The 17,500-nt window shown below is 56.1% G+C and overlaps 1 protein-coding gene across 1 annotated transcript in view; it reads left to right on the top strand.

Moving 5' to 3' along the window:
• The first annotated feature begins 14,604 nt into the window (after positions 1-14,604).
• Positions 14,605-17,500, top strand: part of rimbp2b (RIMS binding protein 2b) — a 40,721-nt gene continuing 37,825 nt past the window's right edge. The window contains 3 exon segments of the mRNA XM_055655536.1: positions 14,605-14,656; positions 15,560-15,664; positions 16,192-16,242. Of these exon segments, the coding sequence (XP_055511511.1) occupies positions 15,563-15,664; positions 16,192-16,242 (153 nt within the window). The 5' untranslated portion in view covers positions 14,605-14,656; positions 15,560-15,562.

Genomic DNA, 17,500 nt, shown 5'->3' with positions numbered 1-17,500 from the left:
CTGAACCTGCCTGTCTCTGAGCCCTGTCCCACTCCAGCTTGTGTTTACACAGAATGAAGGAAGAGCCATTTGCCGGATATCTTGTGGTTTCACCCTCGCCCTCTGACCCACTTGTGCAGGAAGGAACTGCAGACGCGGGTCTAAAGCCAAGATAGACACCGAACCGCTGGAGTAACTCAGCGGGACAGGCAGCATCTCTGGCGAGAAGGAATGGGTGATGTTTCTGCAAGTTGAAGAAGGGTCTCGACCCAAAACGTCACCCGTTCCTTCTCTCCAGAGATGCTGCCTGTCCCACTGAGTTACTCCAGCATTTTGTGTCTATCTTCACATGACTTGTGAATGCCAGTTCATACCTGAGAGTGCTGACTACATGTTTTAGGTTTTTATGTATTAACTTTTATTGACTTGGGCTGTGCACAATTTTTTTTTAAAGAAAATTGTAAGATAAATGTTTGTTTTTCACTCCTCTGTACATACGACGGTTCTTGTTGTTACAAATCCCACGCGTGTAACAACTGCAATATTCAGTCACATTATTGTAGCAGTGTACTGAAATGCTAGCCGTCTCCCACACCGCCTCACTGTTTCTAACCCCTTGTTCATGTTGCACGGTTTTTACAAAGACGTTGTTTTTCACGAGCTGTGCAGTCTTTTCTTAAAGACAAATACCCTATTCCTGTGTAAACCGGAATCAAAATGTGAGATCCAGTCCAGATGTTATGTTGCCTTACTATCTCAGAATGTAAATTATGTTTAAATTTCTGAATAAACTAATATCAAAGTTGTAGCAAATGAATTTGTTGTGGGTTCTCTCAACTTTCCCTGGTGCCGAGAAGGAGAAGAGAGTCTGAAGAAGGGTCTCGACCTGAAACGTCACCCCTTCCTTCTCTGCCTGACCCGCTGAGTTACTCCAGCACTCTGTGAAACGTCACCTATCCATGTTCTCCACAGATGCTGCCTGACCCACTGAGTTATGGTGCAGCAGCATCTATGGAGCGAAGGAAATAGGCAACGTTTCGGGCCGAAAACCCTTCTGGAAATAGGCAACGTTTCGGGCCGAAACCCTTATGGGTTTCGGCCCGAAACGTTGCCTATTTCCTTAGCTCCATAGATGCTGCTGCACCCGCTGAGTTACTCCAGCACTCTGTGAAACGTCACCTATCCATGTTCTCCACAGATGCTGCTGCACCCGCTGAATTACTCCAGCACTCTGTGTCTAATATTATTTGCTGCTTCATTCCCAACTCTCTGCCTTTGCTGGGTTCAACATGTTTCCCACCCCTCAGGCCTTTGCTTTCACCCGGACACCTCCTGTGGCCCGCTGCACCACCTGCCGCATCCCCAAAGCCCGACTCTGGCCGTGACAGGCGCTACACAAAGGCAGGAGTGCGTAGCGGCAGTGGCACAGGGCGGGCAGCAGAGGGCGCCACAGACTGACCGGTGCCTGCAGCAGATGCAGCAACTCACACCCACCCACCCACACACACACACACCCCCACACCTACCCACACACACACACACACACACACACCACACACACACCCACACACACACACCCACACACTCACCCACCCACACACTCACCCACTCACACACACACACACACACACACACCCACACACATACACACACACACACCCACCCATACACACACACACACACACACACACACACACACACCCACCCACTCACACACCCACCCACTCACTCACACTCACCCACACACACACCCACCCACACACCCACCCACACACTCACCCCCACACACCCACCCACTCCCCACCCCCTCCCCCCCCCCCCCATCCCCCTCCCCCATCCCCCCCCCCACCCCCCCCCACTCACCCCCCCCCCCCCCCACCCCCCCGCCCAGCCCCCCCCCCCCCCCGCCCCCCAGTGGCTGGGGGATGTTGGGTGGGGAGGGGGTGTGGTATTGACTATCAAGGGGTGTAATTGGGCTGCTCTGCGGGGGGGGGGGGGGGGGTGGGGGGGGGTAATTTTGAGGCCACGCTGTTCGCTGGGCTAAAGGAGTGACGTTCAGAAAGGTGAGACGTTAGAATCCCGGCCTCTGAATTATTTAGTTCACTAGTAATTGGCAGAATGACGGGGCTGATGATGGAATTAAAATGATCAGAAACAATCAGATGTACGCAGCTGACGAACAGGGTCAGCGATGAGCCGAGACTCCAGCGTGGAAACAGGCCCTTCAGCCCAACTTGCCCACACCGGCCAACATAGGCAACGTTTCTTCAGGCTATGTTTCTATCTCCTTCACTTCATAGATGCTGCTGCACCCGCTGAGTTTCTCCAGCATTTTTATGTACCATGGAAACATACACAATAGGTCCAGGAGGAGGCCATTCGGCCCTTCGAGCCAGCACCACCATTCAATATGATCATGGCTGATCATCCCCAATTAGTACCCGTTCCTGCCTTCTCCCCATATCCCTGACTCCGCTATCTTTAAGATCCCTATCTAGCTCTCTCTTGAAAGCATCCAGAGAACCGCCTCCCCCGCCCTCTGAGGCAGAGAATTCCACAGACTCACAACTCTCTGTGTGAAAAAGTGTTTCCTCATCTCCGTTCTAAATGGCTTACTCCTTATTCTTAAACTGTGTAAGGCCCCTGGCTCTGGACTCCCCCAACACGGGAACATGTTCCTGCCTCTAGCGTGTCCAAGCCCTTAACAATCTTATACATTTCAATAATATTCCCTCTCATCCTTCTAAACTCCAGAGTGTACAAGCCCAGCTGCTCCATTCTCTCAGCATATGACAGTCCCGCCATCCCGGGAATTAACCTTGTAAACCTACGCTGCACTCCCTCAATAGCAAGAATGTCCTTCCTCAAATTGGGGGACCAAAACTGTACACAATACTCCAGGTGTGGTCTCACTAGGGCTATGTACAACTGCAGAAGGACCTCTGTGCTCCTATATTTGATTCCTCTTGTTATGAAGGCCAACATGCCATTCGCTTCTTCACTACCTGCTGTACCTGCATGCTTACTTTCATAGACTGATGAACAAGGACCCCCAGATCTCGTTGTACTTCCCTTTTTCCCAACTTGATGCCATTTAGATAGTAATGTGACTTCCTGTTTTTGCTACCAAAGTGGATAACCCCACATTTATCCACATTAAACTTCATCTGCCATGCATCTGCCCACTCCCCCAACCTGTCCAAGTCACCCTGCATTCTCATAGCATCCTCCTCACAGTTCACACTGCCACCCAGCTTTGTGTCATCTGCAAATTTGCTAATGTTACTTTGAATCCCCTCATCCAAATCATTTATGTATATTGGGTGCGGGGGTGGGTGCAGGGGTGGGTGCAGGGATGGTGGGGGGGAGGGTGCGGGGTGGGGGTGCGGGGGTGGGTGCGGGGTGGGTGCGGGGTGGGTGCGGGGTGGGGGTGGGTGCAGGTTGGGTGCAGGGGGGGTGTGGTGCAGGTGGGTGCAGGGGTGGGTGCGGGGTGAGAGTCCAGGCGGGGACGGGGAGAGTCGGGGCGCGCACATCTGCCGCACATCTGTCCGCGGCCGGAGCGGGAGCGCGCCCGCCGATGCCGGGAATCACCGAGCGCGTCCGCGGCTGCGGTTTGGATCGAGGAGGCCGGGAGGTGACAGAAGCCGCCGCGGGCCCGGACCGGTAAATATCCCCCCCCCCCCCGTTATATACCGCCCCCCCCCCTCCCCTCCCCCCCCCTCCACCCCCCCCCCATCCCCCTCTCCGGCCTCCGGACACCGGACCGGACCTCGCGCCCCCGGTAACCGGACCCCGGGGAAGGCGCGATATCCCGGCCCCGTCTCTGCAGCGCGGGGGGGGGTGGGGATATAACGGGGTGGGGGGGGGGGCAGATTGGCCGCGACCCCCCCCCACCCCATCATCAGCACCGGCCCCGTCCCCCCCCCCCCCCCGCGCTATCACCGTGTCCCAGTCCGGGGCGGGGGCTGGTGAGTGACCGCACAGTGATGGTGGAGCTGGTCTGGTCTGGGCCGGGCCGGGCCGGGTGGTCAGTGCTGGTCAGTGCCCGGCGCTGTGGCCTCACCCTCACCCTCACCCACGCCCAGTAACAACCCCCCGACTCCGGACCCCGTCACCCTCACAATGAACAACAGCGAGTAACTCAGTGGGTCGGGCAGTGTCTGTGGGTCGGGACCCCTCCTCACACTGGGGGAGGGGGGGCGAGTGATGGGTGGATACAGGTGAGGGGGTGATTGGCTGATGGGGGGGGGGACAAAGGCCAGGTGATGAAAATCAACATCCGCCACTCACCCCCTCACCTGTATCCACCCATCACTCGCCCTCCCCCCTCCACTTCTTCCACCCCTCCCTCCATCAGTGTGAGGAAGGGTCCCGACCCACAGATGCTGCCCGACCCACTGAGTTACTCCAGCACTCTGTGTTTTGCTGAAGATTCCAGCATCTGCAGTTCTATGTCCCTCTCCCTCTATCCCTCTCTCTCCCTCTTTCTTTCTCTCTCTCCCTCTCTCCCTCCCTTCTGCCGCCACAGACGGTCTGACACCCCCCACGTTCTCCCCTAACAGACGTCTAACTGCTGTCTGAGTTTGTCTGTCTGCAGCCAGACCCCAGTCTGGTCGTCTGTCCTGCATGCCATCACAGTCTGGCCAGTGAATGCCACAGACTGGCAATGTTTAAGCCGTTAATGTGCTCATTAAGTCTTGGACCAGTCCCCGTCTGTCAGAGTGAGTGAGGCCAAGATCGTCAAACTGAGTCCCAGTGTTAACATGGACACAGAGTGCTGGAGTAACTCAGCGGGTCAGGCAGCATCTGTGGAGAACATGGATAGGTGACGTTTCACAGAGTGCTGGAGTAACTCAGCGGGTCAGGCAGCATCTGTGGTGAACATGGATAGATGACGTTTCACAGAGTGCTGGAGTAACTCAGCGGGTCAGGCAGCATCTGTGGAGAACATGGATAGGTGACGTTTCACAGAATGCTGGAGTAACTCAGCGGGGCAGGCAGCATCTGTGGAGAACCTGGATAGGTGACGTTTCACAGAGTGCTGGAGTAACTCAGCGGGTCAGGCAGCATCTGTGGAGAACATGGATAGGTGACGTTTTCACAGAGTGCTGGATGTCCAACTCATGTGTGGAGGTCAGGCAGCATCTGTGGAGAACATTGGATAGGTGACGTTACACAGAGTGCTGGAGTAACTCAGTGGGTCAGGCAGCATCTGTGGAGAACATGGATAGGTGACGTTTCACAGAGTGCTGGAGTAACTCAGCTGGTCAGCCAGCATCTGTGGGGAACATGGATAGGTGACGTTTCACAGAGTGCTGGAGTAACTCAGCGGGTCAGGCAGCATCTACGGAGAACATGGATAGGTGAAGGGTGAAGTTTCAGGTCAGGACCCTTCTTCCGAAACGTTGCCTGTCCATTCTTTCCACAGATGCTGCCGGACTCACTGAGTTCCTCCAGCGCTTTGTGTTTTAATCATTGGAGAAGAGGTGGAGTCTAGCACTGCCTCACCTGGCTGCAGGTGCAGCAACATTCACACAGGTGAGCTGAAGGAGCCACGCAGCTCTAGGTAAATGTCTATTGGGTATTAATGCCCGAAGGCTCTTTCCAGAAAACAAAGTAATCACAGCATCACCTGTTTCAGGTTTAGTTTGACAGATGACTATGAGTGGGAGATCAGGAGGTTTTACTGGACTGGGTTGGATTGTGTGTGGATATTGCGTGTGCAGTATTGTGTGTGGATATTGCGTGTGCAGATTGCGTGTGCAGTATTACGTGTGCAGTATTACGTGTGCAGTATTGCGTGTGGATATTGCGTGTGCAGTATTGCGTGTGCAGTATTACGTGTGCAGTATTGCGTGTGGATATTGCGTGTGCAGTATTGCGTGTGCAGTATTACGTGTGCAGTATTGCGTGTGGATATTGCGTGTGCAGTATTGCGTGTGCAGTATTGGGTGTGGATATTGCGTGTGCAGTCTTGCGTGTGCAGTATTGCGTGTGGATATTGCGTGTGCAGTATTGCGTGTGGATATTGCGTGTGGATATTGTGTGTGCAGTATTGCGTGTACAGTATTGCATGTGGATATTGTGTGTGCAGTATTGCGTGTACAGTATTGCATGTGCAGTATTGCGTGTGCAGTATTGCATGTGCAGTATTGCGTGTGGATATTGCGTGTGCAGTATTGCGTGTGGATATTGCGTGTGCAGTATTGCGGGTGGAGTATTGCTGGTGGTGGTACTGGTGTGGGGGGAGCTGGTGTGGGGGGGCAGTGGGGGGAGGGGCCAGTGTGGTGGGGGCTGGTGTGTGGGGGGGGGGGTGTTGGGGGGGGGGCTGGCGTGGGGGAGGGGCTGCTCCGATCATGGCCACTTATTGTGCTTATGTAGACGTTGATTGATTGAAAGAAAGATATAGATCAGAAACAGGCCCGTTCGGCCCACCGAGTACATGCTGCCCATCGATCACCCATTCACACTTGTTCCATGCTCTCCCACTTTCTCATCCACTCATTCACTCACCGACACTGCTGAGCTCAGGGTGGAGACTCGGTCTCTGGCGCTGTAAACCAGCAGCTCTACCCACTGCCTCACCCTCCGCCCAAGGTGGATAAAGGAGAAACAGGGAACTGGTGATGCTGGGTTTACAAAAAAGACAGAGTGCTGGAGTAACTCAGCGGGTCAGGCAGCATCTGTGGAGAACATGGATAGGTGATGTATCGGGTTAGGATCCTTCAGACTAAGTGTGGTGGTGGGGGTGGGGGTGGGGGACTGAGAGAGGGTGGTGGTGGGGGTGGGGCAAGGCATGGTCACCAGCTGGGGGTTATCGGAAATACCAATATAGGAGGGGTAGAATATTCTAGAAATGTAGAATGTGGATGTGAAAGTGGGTGCTCGCTGGTTGGTGTGGGCCGAAGGGCCTGTGTTCCATTCTGTATCTTTCAATCAAACAGGCTGGGGGGGTTATATTTATTACTGTCACGTGTACTGAGGTACAGTGAAAAGCTTGGTGTTATATGCTGTCTCTCGCTCTATGCCTCTCTCTCTGTCTGTTTCTCTCTCTGTCTCTGTCTGTCTCTCTCTCTCTCTCTCTCTCTCTCTGTCTCTCTCTGTCTCTGTCTCTCTCTCTCTGTCTCTCTCTCTCTGTCTCTCTCTGTCTTTCTCTCTGTCTGCCTCTCTCTGTCTCTGTCTCTCTCTGTCTCTCTCTCTCTCTCTCTCTCTCTCTCTCTCTCTCTCTCTCTGTCTCTCTCTCTCTCTCTCTCTCTGTCTCTGTCTCTCTCTCTGTCTCTCTCTGTCTCTGTCTCTGTCTCTGTCTCTCTCTGGTGATGAAGATGTTTTTCTTTGATAATTTCAGTGCTGGTTTTAGCGTTTAATTCAGTAAGTTGTTGATGATGTGTTAGTGATGCAAGATAGTGATGTTGTCATGGAAAAGGCAGTACAGCGGCCTTGTAATGTTACATGTGGAACAGAGGGTGTGTGTGTGTGTGAGTGGTGTGTGTGTGTGTGTGTCTGTGTGGCATGTGTGTGGCGTATGTGTGTGTGTGTGCCGTGTGTGTGTGTGTGTGTGCGCGTGTGTGCGTGTGTGTGTGTGTGTGAGTGTGTGTGTGCGAGTGTGTGAGTGAGTGTGCGTGCGTGCGAGTGTGAGTGTGTGCGTGCGGCTGGTGTGTGTGTGTGTGGTGTGTGTGTGTGTGGTGTGTGTGTGCGTGTGTGATACTGGATCAGTGTGTGTGTGTAGTGTGTGTGTGTGGTGTGTGTGTGGCGTGTGTATGTGTGTGGTGTGTGTGTGTGTGTGTGTGCGTGTGTGGTGTGTGTGTGGTGTGTGTGTGTGTGTGTGTGGTGTGTGTGTGTGTGTGTGTGTGTGTGTGGTGTTTGTGTGTGCGTGTGTAATGTTTCTGTGTGTGTGTGAGTGTGTGGTGTGTGAATGTGAATCTGTTTCTGTGTGTGCGTGTCATTTTTCTTCTTACTGTGAAGAATCCCCCCTTATTCCCTCCCCTCCCCCACACTAACCCCCTGCCCCTCCCCCACACTAACCCCTCCCCCACACTAACCCCTGCCCCCTGCTATCCCCTGCCCTGGCCATATGGGCCGAAGGGCCTGCTTGCTTGCTGCATTTGCAACCACTGGGCCGTGTGTGGTGAATTCAGGAATGAGCAGATATTTGCCGGTGCCGCTGCTCAGCTCTGCAGAAAATATCATGGAATTATTGATCTATTTTTAATCAGTGTGTGATTATCTCGAGTCGGTGGAGGCAAGGAACAGCTGGTAAGCATCAGGATGAACAAAGCTCTTGATGTTGTTGAACGAGCGGTTCGCCAGCACTGTTACTAAAATTGGTCACTTGATCTCATTTCATAATGATGGGTTTGATGTACCCGACATGGGCACGAGGGAACCGCAGGTGCTGGTTTACACCGAAGATAGACACAAAGTGCTGGAGTAACTCAGCAGGTCAGGCAGCATCTGTGGAGCTAAGGAAATAGGCAACGTTTCGGGCCGAAACCCTTCCGGGTTTCGGCCCGAAACGTTGCCTATTTCCAGAAGGATTTCAGCCTGAAACGTTGCCTATTTCCAGAAGGATTTCGGCCCGAAACGTTGCCTATTTCCTTAGCTCCATAGATGCTGCTCCCACCATAACTCAGCGGGTCAGGCAGCATCTGTGGAGCCATGGATAGGTGACGTTTCACAGAGTGCTGGAGGTTTCGCAGCATCTGTGGAGAACGATAGGTGACGTTTCACAGAGTGCTGGGTAACTTCGGGGCAGCTCTTGTGGAGAACGTTTCACAGAGTGCTGGAGTAGCTCAGCGGGTCAGGCAGCATCTGTGGATAACATGTAGAGATGCCGTTTCACAGAGTGCTGGAGTAACTCAGCGGGTCAGGCAGCATCTGTGGAGAACATGGATAGGTGACGTTTCACAGAGTGCTGGAGTAACTCAGCGGGTCAGGCAGCGTCTCTGGAGAGGAAGGGATGGGCGACGATTTGGGTCGAGACAAGGGCAACACGGTAGAGCTGCTGCCTCACAGCGCCAGGTACCTGGGTTCGATCCCGACTACGGGCGCTGTCTGTACGGAGTTTGCACGTTCTCCCCGTGACCTGCGTGGGTTTTCTCCGGGTGCTCCGGTTTCCTCCCACACTACAAAGTCGTGCAGGTTTGCAGGTTAATTGGTAAAAATTGTCCCCAGTGTGTGTGTAGGTTGGTGTTAGTGTGCAGGGATCGCTGGTCGGCTGTTTACACAGGGGAGCTGGTAATATGTGTAACGAGGGTTTAACCGGGTAAAAGCAGTGGGTGAGGGGGCTGGAGGTGAGGGTGACACTGGGTGAATGTTCTTCTATTTACAATATACATCAATGAATTAGATGAAGGGATTCAAAGTAACATTAGCAAATTTGCAGATGGCACAAAGCTGGGTGGCAGTGTGAACTGTGAGGAGGATGCTATGAGAATGCAGGGTGACTTGGACAGATTGGGTGAGTGGGCAGATGCATGGCAGATGCAGTTTAATGCTGATAAATGTGAAATTATCACTTTGGCAGCAAAAACAGGAAGGCAGATTACTATCTAAATGGCGTCAAGTTGGGAAAAGGGGAAGTACAACGGGATCTGGGGGTCCTTGTACATCAGTCTATGAAAGTAAGCACGCAGGTACAGCAGGCAGTGAAGAAAGCCTTTGTACCTGCATGTTGGCCTTTATAACAAGAGGAGTTGAGTATAGGAGCAAAGAGGAAACACTTTTTCTCACAGAGAGTGGTGAGTCTGTGGAATTCTCAGCCTCAGAGGGCGGTGGAGGCCAGTTCTCTGGATGCTTTCAAGAGAGAGCTAGATAGGGCTCTTGAAGAGAGTGGAGTCAGGGGATATGGGGAGAAGGCAGGAACGGGGTACTGATTGGGGATGATCAGCCATGATCACATTGAATGCGATGCTGGCTCGAAGGGCCGAATGGCCACCCCTGCACCCTACTGTCTATTGTATTACACCCTCACACAGACCCACATCGACCAGTACACCCCACACAGACCCCCACACAGACCCACACACACACAACACACTGCAGGTGCTCCCTTAGCCTAACCTCCCAGCAATCACAAAGTGCGACCAGTAACTCCTCATGGACCCGCCACAGGGGGGTGTGTGTACAACATGCAACTGTACAGGTGCTGGTTTATACCAGGGATAAACGCAAAGTGCTGGTGGTAACATCATGGATCTGTACACGCGTGTGTGTGTACATCATGGATCTGTACACGTGTGTATGTGTACATCATGGATCTGTACACGTGTGTGTGTGTACATCATGGATCTGTACACGTGTGTGTGTGTACATCATGGATCTGTACACGCGTGTGTGGGTACATCATGGAACTGTACATGTGTGTGTGTGTACATACAGTGGGTGTGTAGTTGTGTAGGAAGGAACTGCAGATGTTGGTTTAAATTGAAGATAGACAGAGTGCTGGAGTAACTCAGCGGGAACGGCAGCATCTGTGAGGTGTGTAATATTGTGCGTGGGCCCGTAATGCGGTGTCTGGCTTGTAATGGCCACTGACTGTAACGCATGGCATGGGTCTGTAATAGGCATCCCCATCCCAATCCCACTCCCACTCCCAGTCCCTTCTCCCGTCCCATCCCAATCATTCCCACCCCCACCCCCAGCTGTGTGGCTCCGCGTGTCTCTGTGGTTCCAGTTTGAGTGGGAGCTGTGAGTGAGAATGTCCCACAGTGTCTGGGGAATATTTATTAGATACAGCTTCATTGTTCAAATATCAAAACAGACCAAAGGCAAATCCATCAGATGTATTAGGCGGTGATTTACAGTGAGGCTGCATGAATTATTCATCTCAGATGAATCGTAACTACACGCACCAATCAATACCGGCATTGATTCAAGCTGCTGCCTTCGTTTCCTCTCCACAAGGTTGATGTGCGTGGGATTACCTAGCCCACCCCTCCCTCATTCTCTCCCTCCCTCCCTCCCCTCCCTCCCTCCCCTCCCTCCCTCCCTCCCCCTCCCCTCCTCCCCCCCTCTCTCCCCCCCTCCCCCTCTCTCTCTCTCTCTCTCTCTCTCCCCCTCTCTCTCTCCATCTCTCTCCCTCTCTCTCTTTCTCTCTCTCCCTCCCTCCCCCTCCCTCTATCTCCCTCCCTCTCTCCCTCCCTCCCTCCCTCCCTCCCTCCCTCCCTCCCTCCCTCCCTCCCTCCCTCCCTCCCTCCCTCCCTCCCTCCCTCCCTCCCTCCCTCCCTCCCTCCCTCCCTCCCTCCCTCCCTCCCTCCCTCTCACTCTCTTCCTCCCTCCCTCCCTCCCTCTCCCTCCCTCCCTCCCTTTCCCCTCCCTCTCTCTCTCCTCCTCCCTCCCACCCACACACTTGCACACATACACAGACACATACATATACAAATGCGCGCACACAACCGCTCATGCACACATACTCACACACACACTCACACACACACACACACTCACACGCACACACACTCACACACACATGCACACACACACACACACACACACACACACACACACACATGCACACACACACACACACACACACACACACACACACACACACACAAACCAACCTCCCTTCCATCGCCTCCACCTACACCTCACGCAGCCTGGGCACGGCCAATGACAGAGCTGTGACCAGTGCATGGACACTGTGCCATGTGGACACCTGAGGCCTGAGACCGGCAGTGATCCCAGTGTTGTGTTTGTTCCATTGGCCACACCCTGTGACGCTGTTTAATTCATTATTGTCACATGTACCGAGGTCCAGTGGAAGCTTTTGTTTACCTGCTCACTCTCCTGTCAAAGCAAATACTGGGTGTGATTACAATGAGTAATGTGCAGATACAGGGTAAAGGGAACAACATCCTGATTAAAGATAGTCCGAGTGCCTCCAACGAGGTGGATGGGAGGTCAGGACCGCTCTCTAGTTGGTGAGAGGACGGTTCAGTTGCCCGATAACAGCCGGGAAGAAACTGTCCCTGAATCTGGACGTGTGTGCGTGTGTTTTCACACTTCTGTACCTCTTGCCCGATGGGAGAGGGGAGAAGAGGGAGTGGCCGGGGGTGAGACTGGCCCTTGATGATGCTGCTGGCCTTGCCGAGGCAGCGTGGGGTGTAGATAGATGGAGGCGATGGGAGGGAGGGAGGTTGGTTTGTGTGTGTGATGGTCTGGGCTGCGTCCACAACTCTGTGATTCCCTGTTCCCAAACCGGGCTTGGATTCTTCCCGATAAAATGCTTTATATTCCTTGATTAGTGCGGGTGTCGGGGATTATGGGGAGACGGCAGGAGAATGGGGTTGGGAGGGAGAGATAGATCAGCCATGATTGAATGGCGGAGTAGACTCGATGGGCCGAATGGCCTAATTCTGCTCCTATCACTTGTGACCTTATCTGTAGTTGGGGAACTTGCTGAAACTTTGAAGAAAGTCGAGGCGTTTCTTGGTCGATTTGTTGACGGTGACGTGGAGGGGAAGCCATGGGTGGTGGTGCTACCCTGCTCCTGGTCACGAGGCGGGGGGTCAGGCAACTCAGCTCCCTCTCCATGGAGCGTCGTGTGTCGTGTGTCGTGTGGGGGGGGTTTGTACAAGGCTTGTGGGGGGGGGGGGGTTACAGTGCAAGGGCAGTGGGGGGGACGAGGGGGGTGGGGAGAGGGGGTGGGATTTGGGCAACAAGGCGTGTGTGGGTGGGTCCTCTAGAAGCAGCGATGGGCTGGAATAACCTGCAAGATATTCAGCTCCAGATTGGATGTGCAGGAAGGAACTGCAGATGCTGGTTTAAACCAAAGATAGACACAGAATGCTGGAGTAACTCAGCAGGTCAGACACTTCATTTGAGAGGCTCTTAAAGATAGCGGAGTCAGGGGATATGGGGAGAAGGCAGGAACGGGGTACTGATTGTGGATGATCAGCCATGATCACATTGAATGACAGTGCTGGCTCGAAGGGCCGAATGGCCTCCTCCTGCACCTATTGTCTATATCTCTCTATATCACCGTTTGTATTTCTCGTTTCCCTCTCCCCTGACTCAGTCAGAAGAAGGGTCTCGACCCATTCCTTCCCTCCACAGATGCTGCCTGTCCCGTCCCGCTGAGTTACTCCAGCATTTTGTGTGTTGTCTTTAGCTCCAGATTGTTGTGTCTATCTCCTTGCCTCCTACACAGAGAGTCACCAAATGCTGGCTCCACAGACAGCAGTCCCCTCCCACAGGCAGAGTCTTCAGCGCCCGGTTGAAAGGCCAATGTGTAGTCAGTCTCCCAGCGTAAACTGTAGGTGTGACAGCAAATGACACACATTCACATCTGTCTAAATATAGACTGCACGCTCTTGTGCTGTGGAGGCTGTGTTAGGTTGCAGCACTGCACCTGTTTGTATGTTCACCTGTGGTTTGTAATCACACAACCTGCTGGAGCATAGAACAGCACAGGAACAGGCCCTTCTGCCCACAGTCTCCATGCTGGACCAGGTTTAAACCTTCATCCCAGCCTCAGCAGCGGGCAGGTTATTGGAGGATCTCTGAGACAGACCAAGACCCCTCTGTTCCACAACTTGCCCTTCCATCCTGTGATGACACTTTCAGTCAGAGTCTCTTGCCCAGAGTAGGGTCATCGAGGACCAGAGGACAACGATTTAAGGTGAAGGGGAAAAGATTCAATAGGAATCCTAGTGGTGACCTTTTCACACAGAGGGTTGATGTGCGTGGGATTACCTAGCCCACTCCTCCCTCCCTCCCTCCCTCCCTCCCTCCTCCCTCCCTCCCTCCCTCCCTCCCCTCCCTCCCTCCCTCCCTCCCTCCCTCTCCCTCCCTCCCTCTCTCCCATTTCTCCCTCTCCTTCTCTCTCCTTCCTTCTCCCCCTCTTTCCACCCCTTCCTCTCTCTCTCCCCTCTTCCCCTCCTCCCTCCTCCTTTCCACCTCTCCCTCCCTCCCCCTCCCTCCCCTCCCTCCCTCCCTCCCTCCCTCTCTCCTCTCTCCCTCCCTCCCTCCCCCCCCCCCCCCCCCCCCCCCCGTCCATCGGTGACGACTTTGCCCTCATGGCCTATTCACTCTCGCCCCCCGCTGCAGAATGAGGTGAAACAAGTTCTCCAGGAAGTCTCCACAACGCTGAGCTCCCTCCATCATGAGCCGGTAGCGGGTAGCGGGTGAGTGGGGGTGGGGGTGAGGGGTGGGGAGTGCGGGGGGGGGGGGAGGGGGGGGGGGGGGTGATGAGCGGGGGGGACTGGGGATGTGTGCGTGTGGATGGGGGAGGGGAGGGGGAGTGGGGAGGGGGGGGTGATGATGAGGGGGGGGCTAGGAATGGCAGTGAAGGGGCATTAATCAACTGCCCACCCCCCTGACCCCCCCCCCCCCCCCGTCAAGTCAAAGACCCTGAGGCCATTCGGTGGGGGGGTCTGGGCTGGGCGGGGGGGGGGGGGGGAGGTGAGGGATGGCAGGGGGGGGGAGCTCTGGGCAGTGGGGGGGGGGGAGGGACGGAGGGAAGGGGGGGGGGTGCAGGGAATGTGGGGAGAATGGTTAATCAGGAATATTATCAAGTATGGGATTGTACTGTGGGACGGCAGGGACTGGATGGGCCGAAGGGCCTGTGCCGCTGCAGGGGGGTGCGATAATGGAGCGTGTGTCTGTCTGCAGGTGAGGCGGGGGAGGGGAGAGCAGCACGGGGGCAAGGCTGGACAACCTGGAGCAGGTGTTGCAGGTGAGTGTTGGGGTTCCCCCGTACCCCCCCCCCCCCCCCCCCCCGCAGGGTCTGACCAACCGGCCGCAACCACCAGGGGGTCTGGGCAATGGGGCCAGGGGAGGGGGGGGGGTTAGGGTCAGGGTCAGCCCACTGCCCCAGGGCATCACCCCTGACCCCAGACATGGGCCCTGATGTAACCAGGCGGTACAGTGGTGCAGCGGGTAGAGCTGCTGCCTCACAGCGCCAGGGACCCGGGTTCCATCCTGACCACGGCCGCTGTCTGTGTGGAGTTTGCAGGTTCTCCCCGTGACCGCGTGGGCTTCCTCCGGGTGCTCCGGTTTCTCTCACGTTCCCTAGATGTGTGGGTTTGTGGCTCTGACCGGTGCCCACAGTGACCAGTGCCCACACTGACCAGTGCCCACACTGACCAGTGACCAGTGCCCACACTGACCTGTGCTGACCAGTGCCCACACTGACCAGTGCCCACACTGACTCGGTGTCCACTCCCTGACACTGACCGGTGCCCACACTGACCAGTGCCCACACTGACCAGTGCCCACACCCCACACTGACCGGTGCCCACACTGACCAGTGCCCACACTGACCAGTGCCCACACTGACTGGTGCCCACACCCCACACTGACCGGTGCCCACACTGACCAGTGCCCACACTGACCTGTGCCCACACCTGACACTGACCTGTGCCCACACTGACCAGTGCCCACACTGACCAGTGCCCACACTGACCAGTGCCCACACTGACTGGTGCCCACACCCAACACTGACCAGTGCCCACACTGCCCAGTGCCCACACTGACCGGTGCCCACACTGACCTGTGCCCCACACTGACCGGTGCCCACATTGACCGGTGCCCACACTGACCAAGTGCCCACACTGACCGGTGCCCACGTGTGTTGCAGCGCATGCGAGAGGTGGCCGGGCGGCGCAGACGTGTGGAGCAGGAATATGCAGCGGCCGTCTACACCCTCCACGGCAAACAGCAGGAGGTCAGCGCCCTGCACCAGGTGACCCCTCACCCCACACCGACCCTCACCCCACACCGACCCCTCACCCCACACCGACCCCTCACCCCCTGACCCCTCACCCACATCTGACCCCTCACCCCACACTGACCCCTCACCCCACACTGACCCCCCACACACGACCCCTCACCCCACACTGACCCCCTCACCCACATGCTGACCCCTCACCCCCCACCCCTCATCCCCCTGACCCCACACTGACCCCCCCACACTGACCCCTCACCCCACACACCCCTCACCCCATGCTGACCCCTCACCCCACACCGACCCCTCACCCCACACCGACCCCTCACCCCACACCGACCCTCACCCCACACTGACCCCCCTGCTCTGACCCCACACTGACCCCATACTGACCCTCACCCCACACTGACCCCCCCCCACACTGACCCCTCACCCCACACTGACCCCTCACCCCCCACTGACCCCTCACTGACCCCCACACTGACCCCTCACTGCCTCCACCCCTCCCTGTCTGTCCACCAGTTTGACCACCCTGTGTTCCACAGGCCCAGTTGGAGGTGAAGAGAGAGCATGAGGGGACGGTGCAGCTGCTAGAGGTGAGTGACCAGCGGGGGTCTCTCTGACCGGCGGCGATGTCCGAGCTGGCGGGAGGGAGGGAAACACCAGGGGTGTGGGGGGGGGGGGGTGGGACTCAGTAGCCGGTCTGTGCCCAGTCTAGGATCTGCATTGGACCCCCTCACCCCCCCCTGAGAGGTTCAGACCAGTCAGTCACCCCTCACCCCACGACCCGCCTGTGTCCAAGCGAGGTGTTGCCACTACTCTCCCCCCATGGAGAGAAGACCCTCACCCTGACCACACACTCAATGCTGACACAACTCCATCTTGTGGTCACTGGTCAGTGTGGGGGGTCAGTGGGGTCACCGTGGTCAGTGTGGTCAGAGTATGGACCCTGCTACTGGCCAGCAGGGACACCAGGTTGGAACGCTCTGAATGGAGGTTGTTGCAGAGTGTGTGTCTGCTGCCCGTTACTGTCCGGTCTGGAGCAGAGAGCGGTCAGTCGAAGCTGCCTTGCCTGACAGCAGTGGTCAGTAATAGCGATCCCGGGTGAAGAGAGCGGTCAGTGAGAGAGGTCAGTGTGTGGGTCAGTGTGTGGGTCAGTGTGTGGGTCTGTGTGTGGGTCAGTGTGTGGTCAGTAGGAGCGGCCTGGCGCTGATGAAGGGATGCGATTGGTTGCCGTGTTTCCCTGCTGACCCTTTCTGTTCGTTCATCAGAAAGTCGACAAGGGAAGAGACTGAGGACGGACCAATCCCATCCCATCAGTGGCTGCAGGATGGTCAGGTGAGGCAAAGTGACCGGCACTGCCCCTGGTCTGGGCACACTGACCCCCACACTGACCCTGAGTGACCCACATGCGATACTGGTGCCGTGTTTCCCCCCACACTGACCCACTGTTCGTGACCACACTGACCCCCCCCCACAGGGACCCCCCTGACACTGACCCCTCCACACTGACCCCTCCATCACTGACCCCTGCAGGATACCCACAGTGACCAACTGACCCACACTGCCCCCACACTGACCCCCCACACTGACCCACACTGACCACACTGACCCCCCACAGTGACCACACTGACCCCCACACTGACCCACCCCACACTGACCCCCCCACACTGACCCCCCACCCCACACTGACCCCCCCACACTGACCCCCCACACTGACCCCCCCCACACTGACCCCCACCCCCCCCCACACTGACCCCCCCACACTGACCCCCCCCACACTGACCCCCACACTGACCCCCCCACACTGACCCCCCCACACCCCCCACACTGACCCACACTGACCCACACTGA

Source organism: Leucoraja erinacea, chromosome 25 (assembly GCF_028641065.1).
Source record: "Leucoraja erinacea ecotype New England chromosome 25, Leri_hhj_1, whole genome shotgun sequence".
Lineage (NCBI taxonomy): Eukaryota > Metazoa > Chordata > Chondrichthyes > Rajiformes > Rajidae > Leucoraja > Leucoraja erinaceus.
The sequence above is the reverse complement of the archived record's forward strand: the minus strand, read 5'-3'. Positions and strand labels throughout refer to the sequence as shown.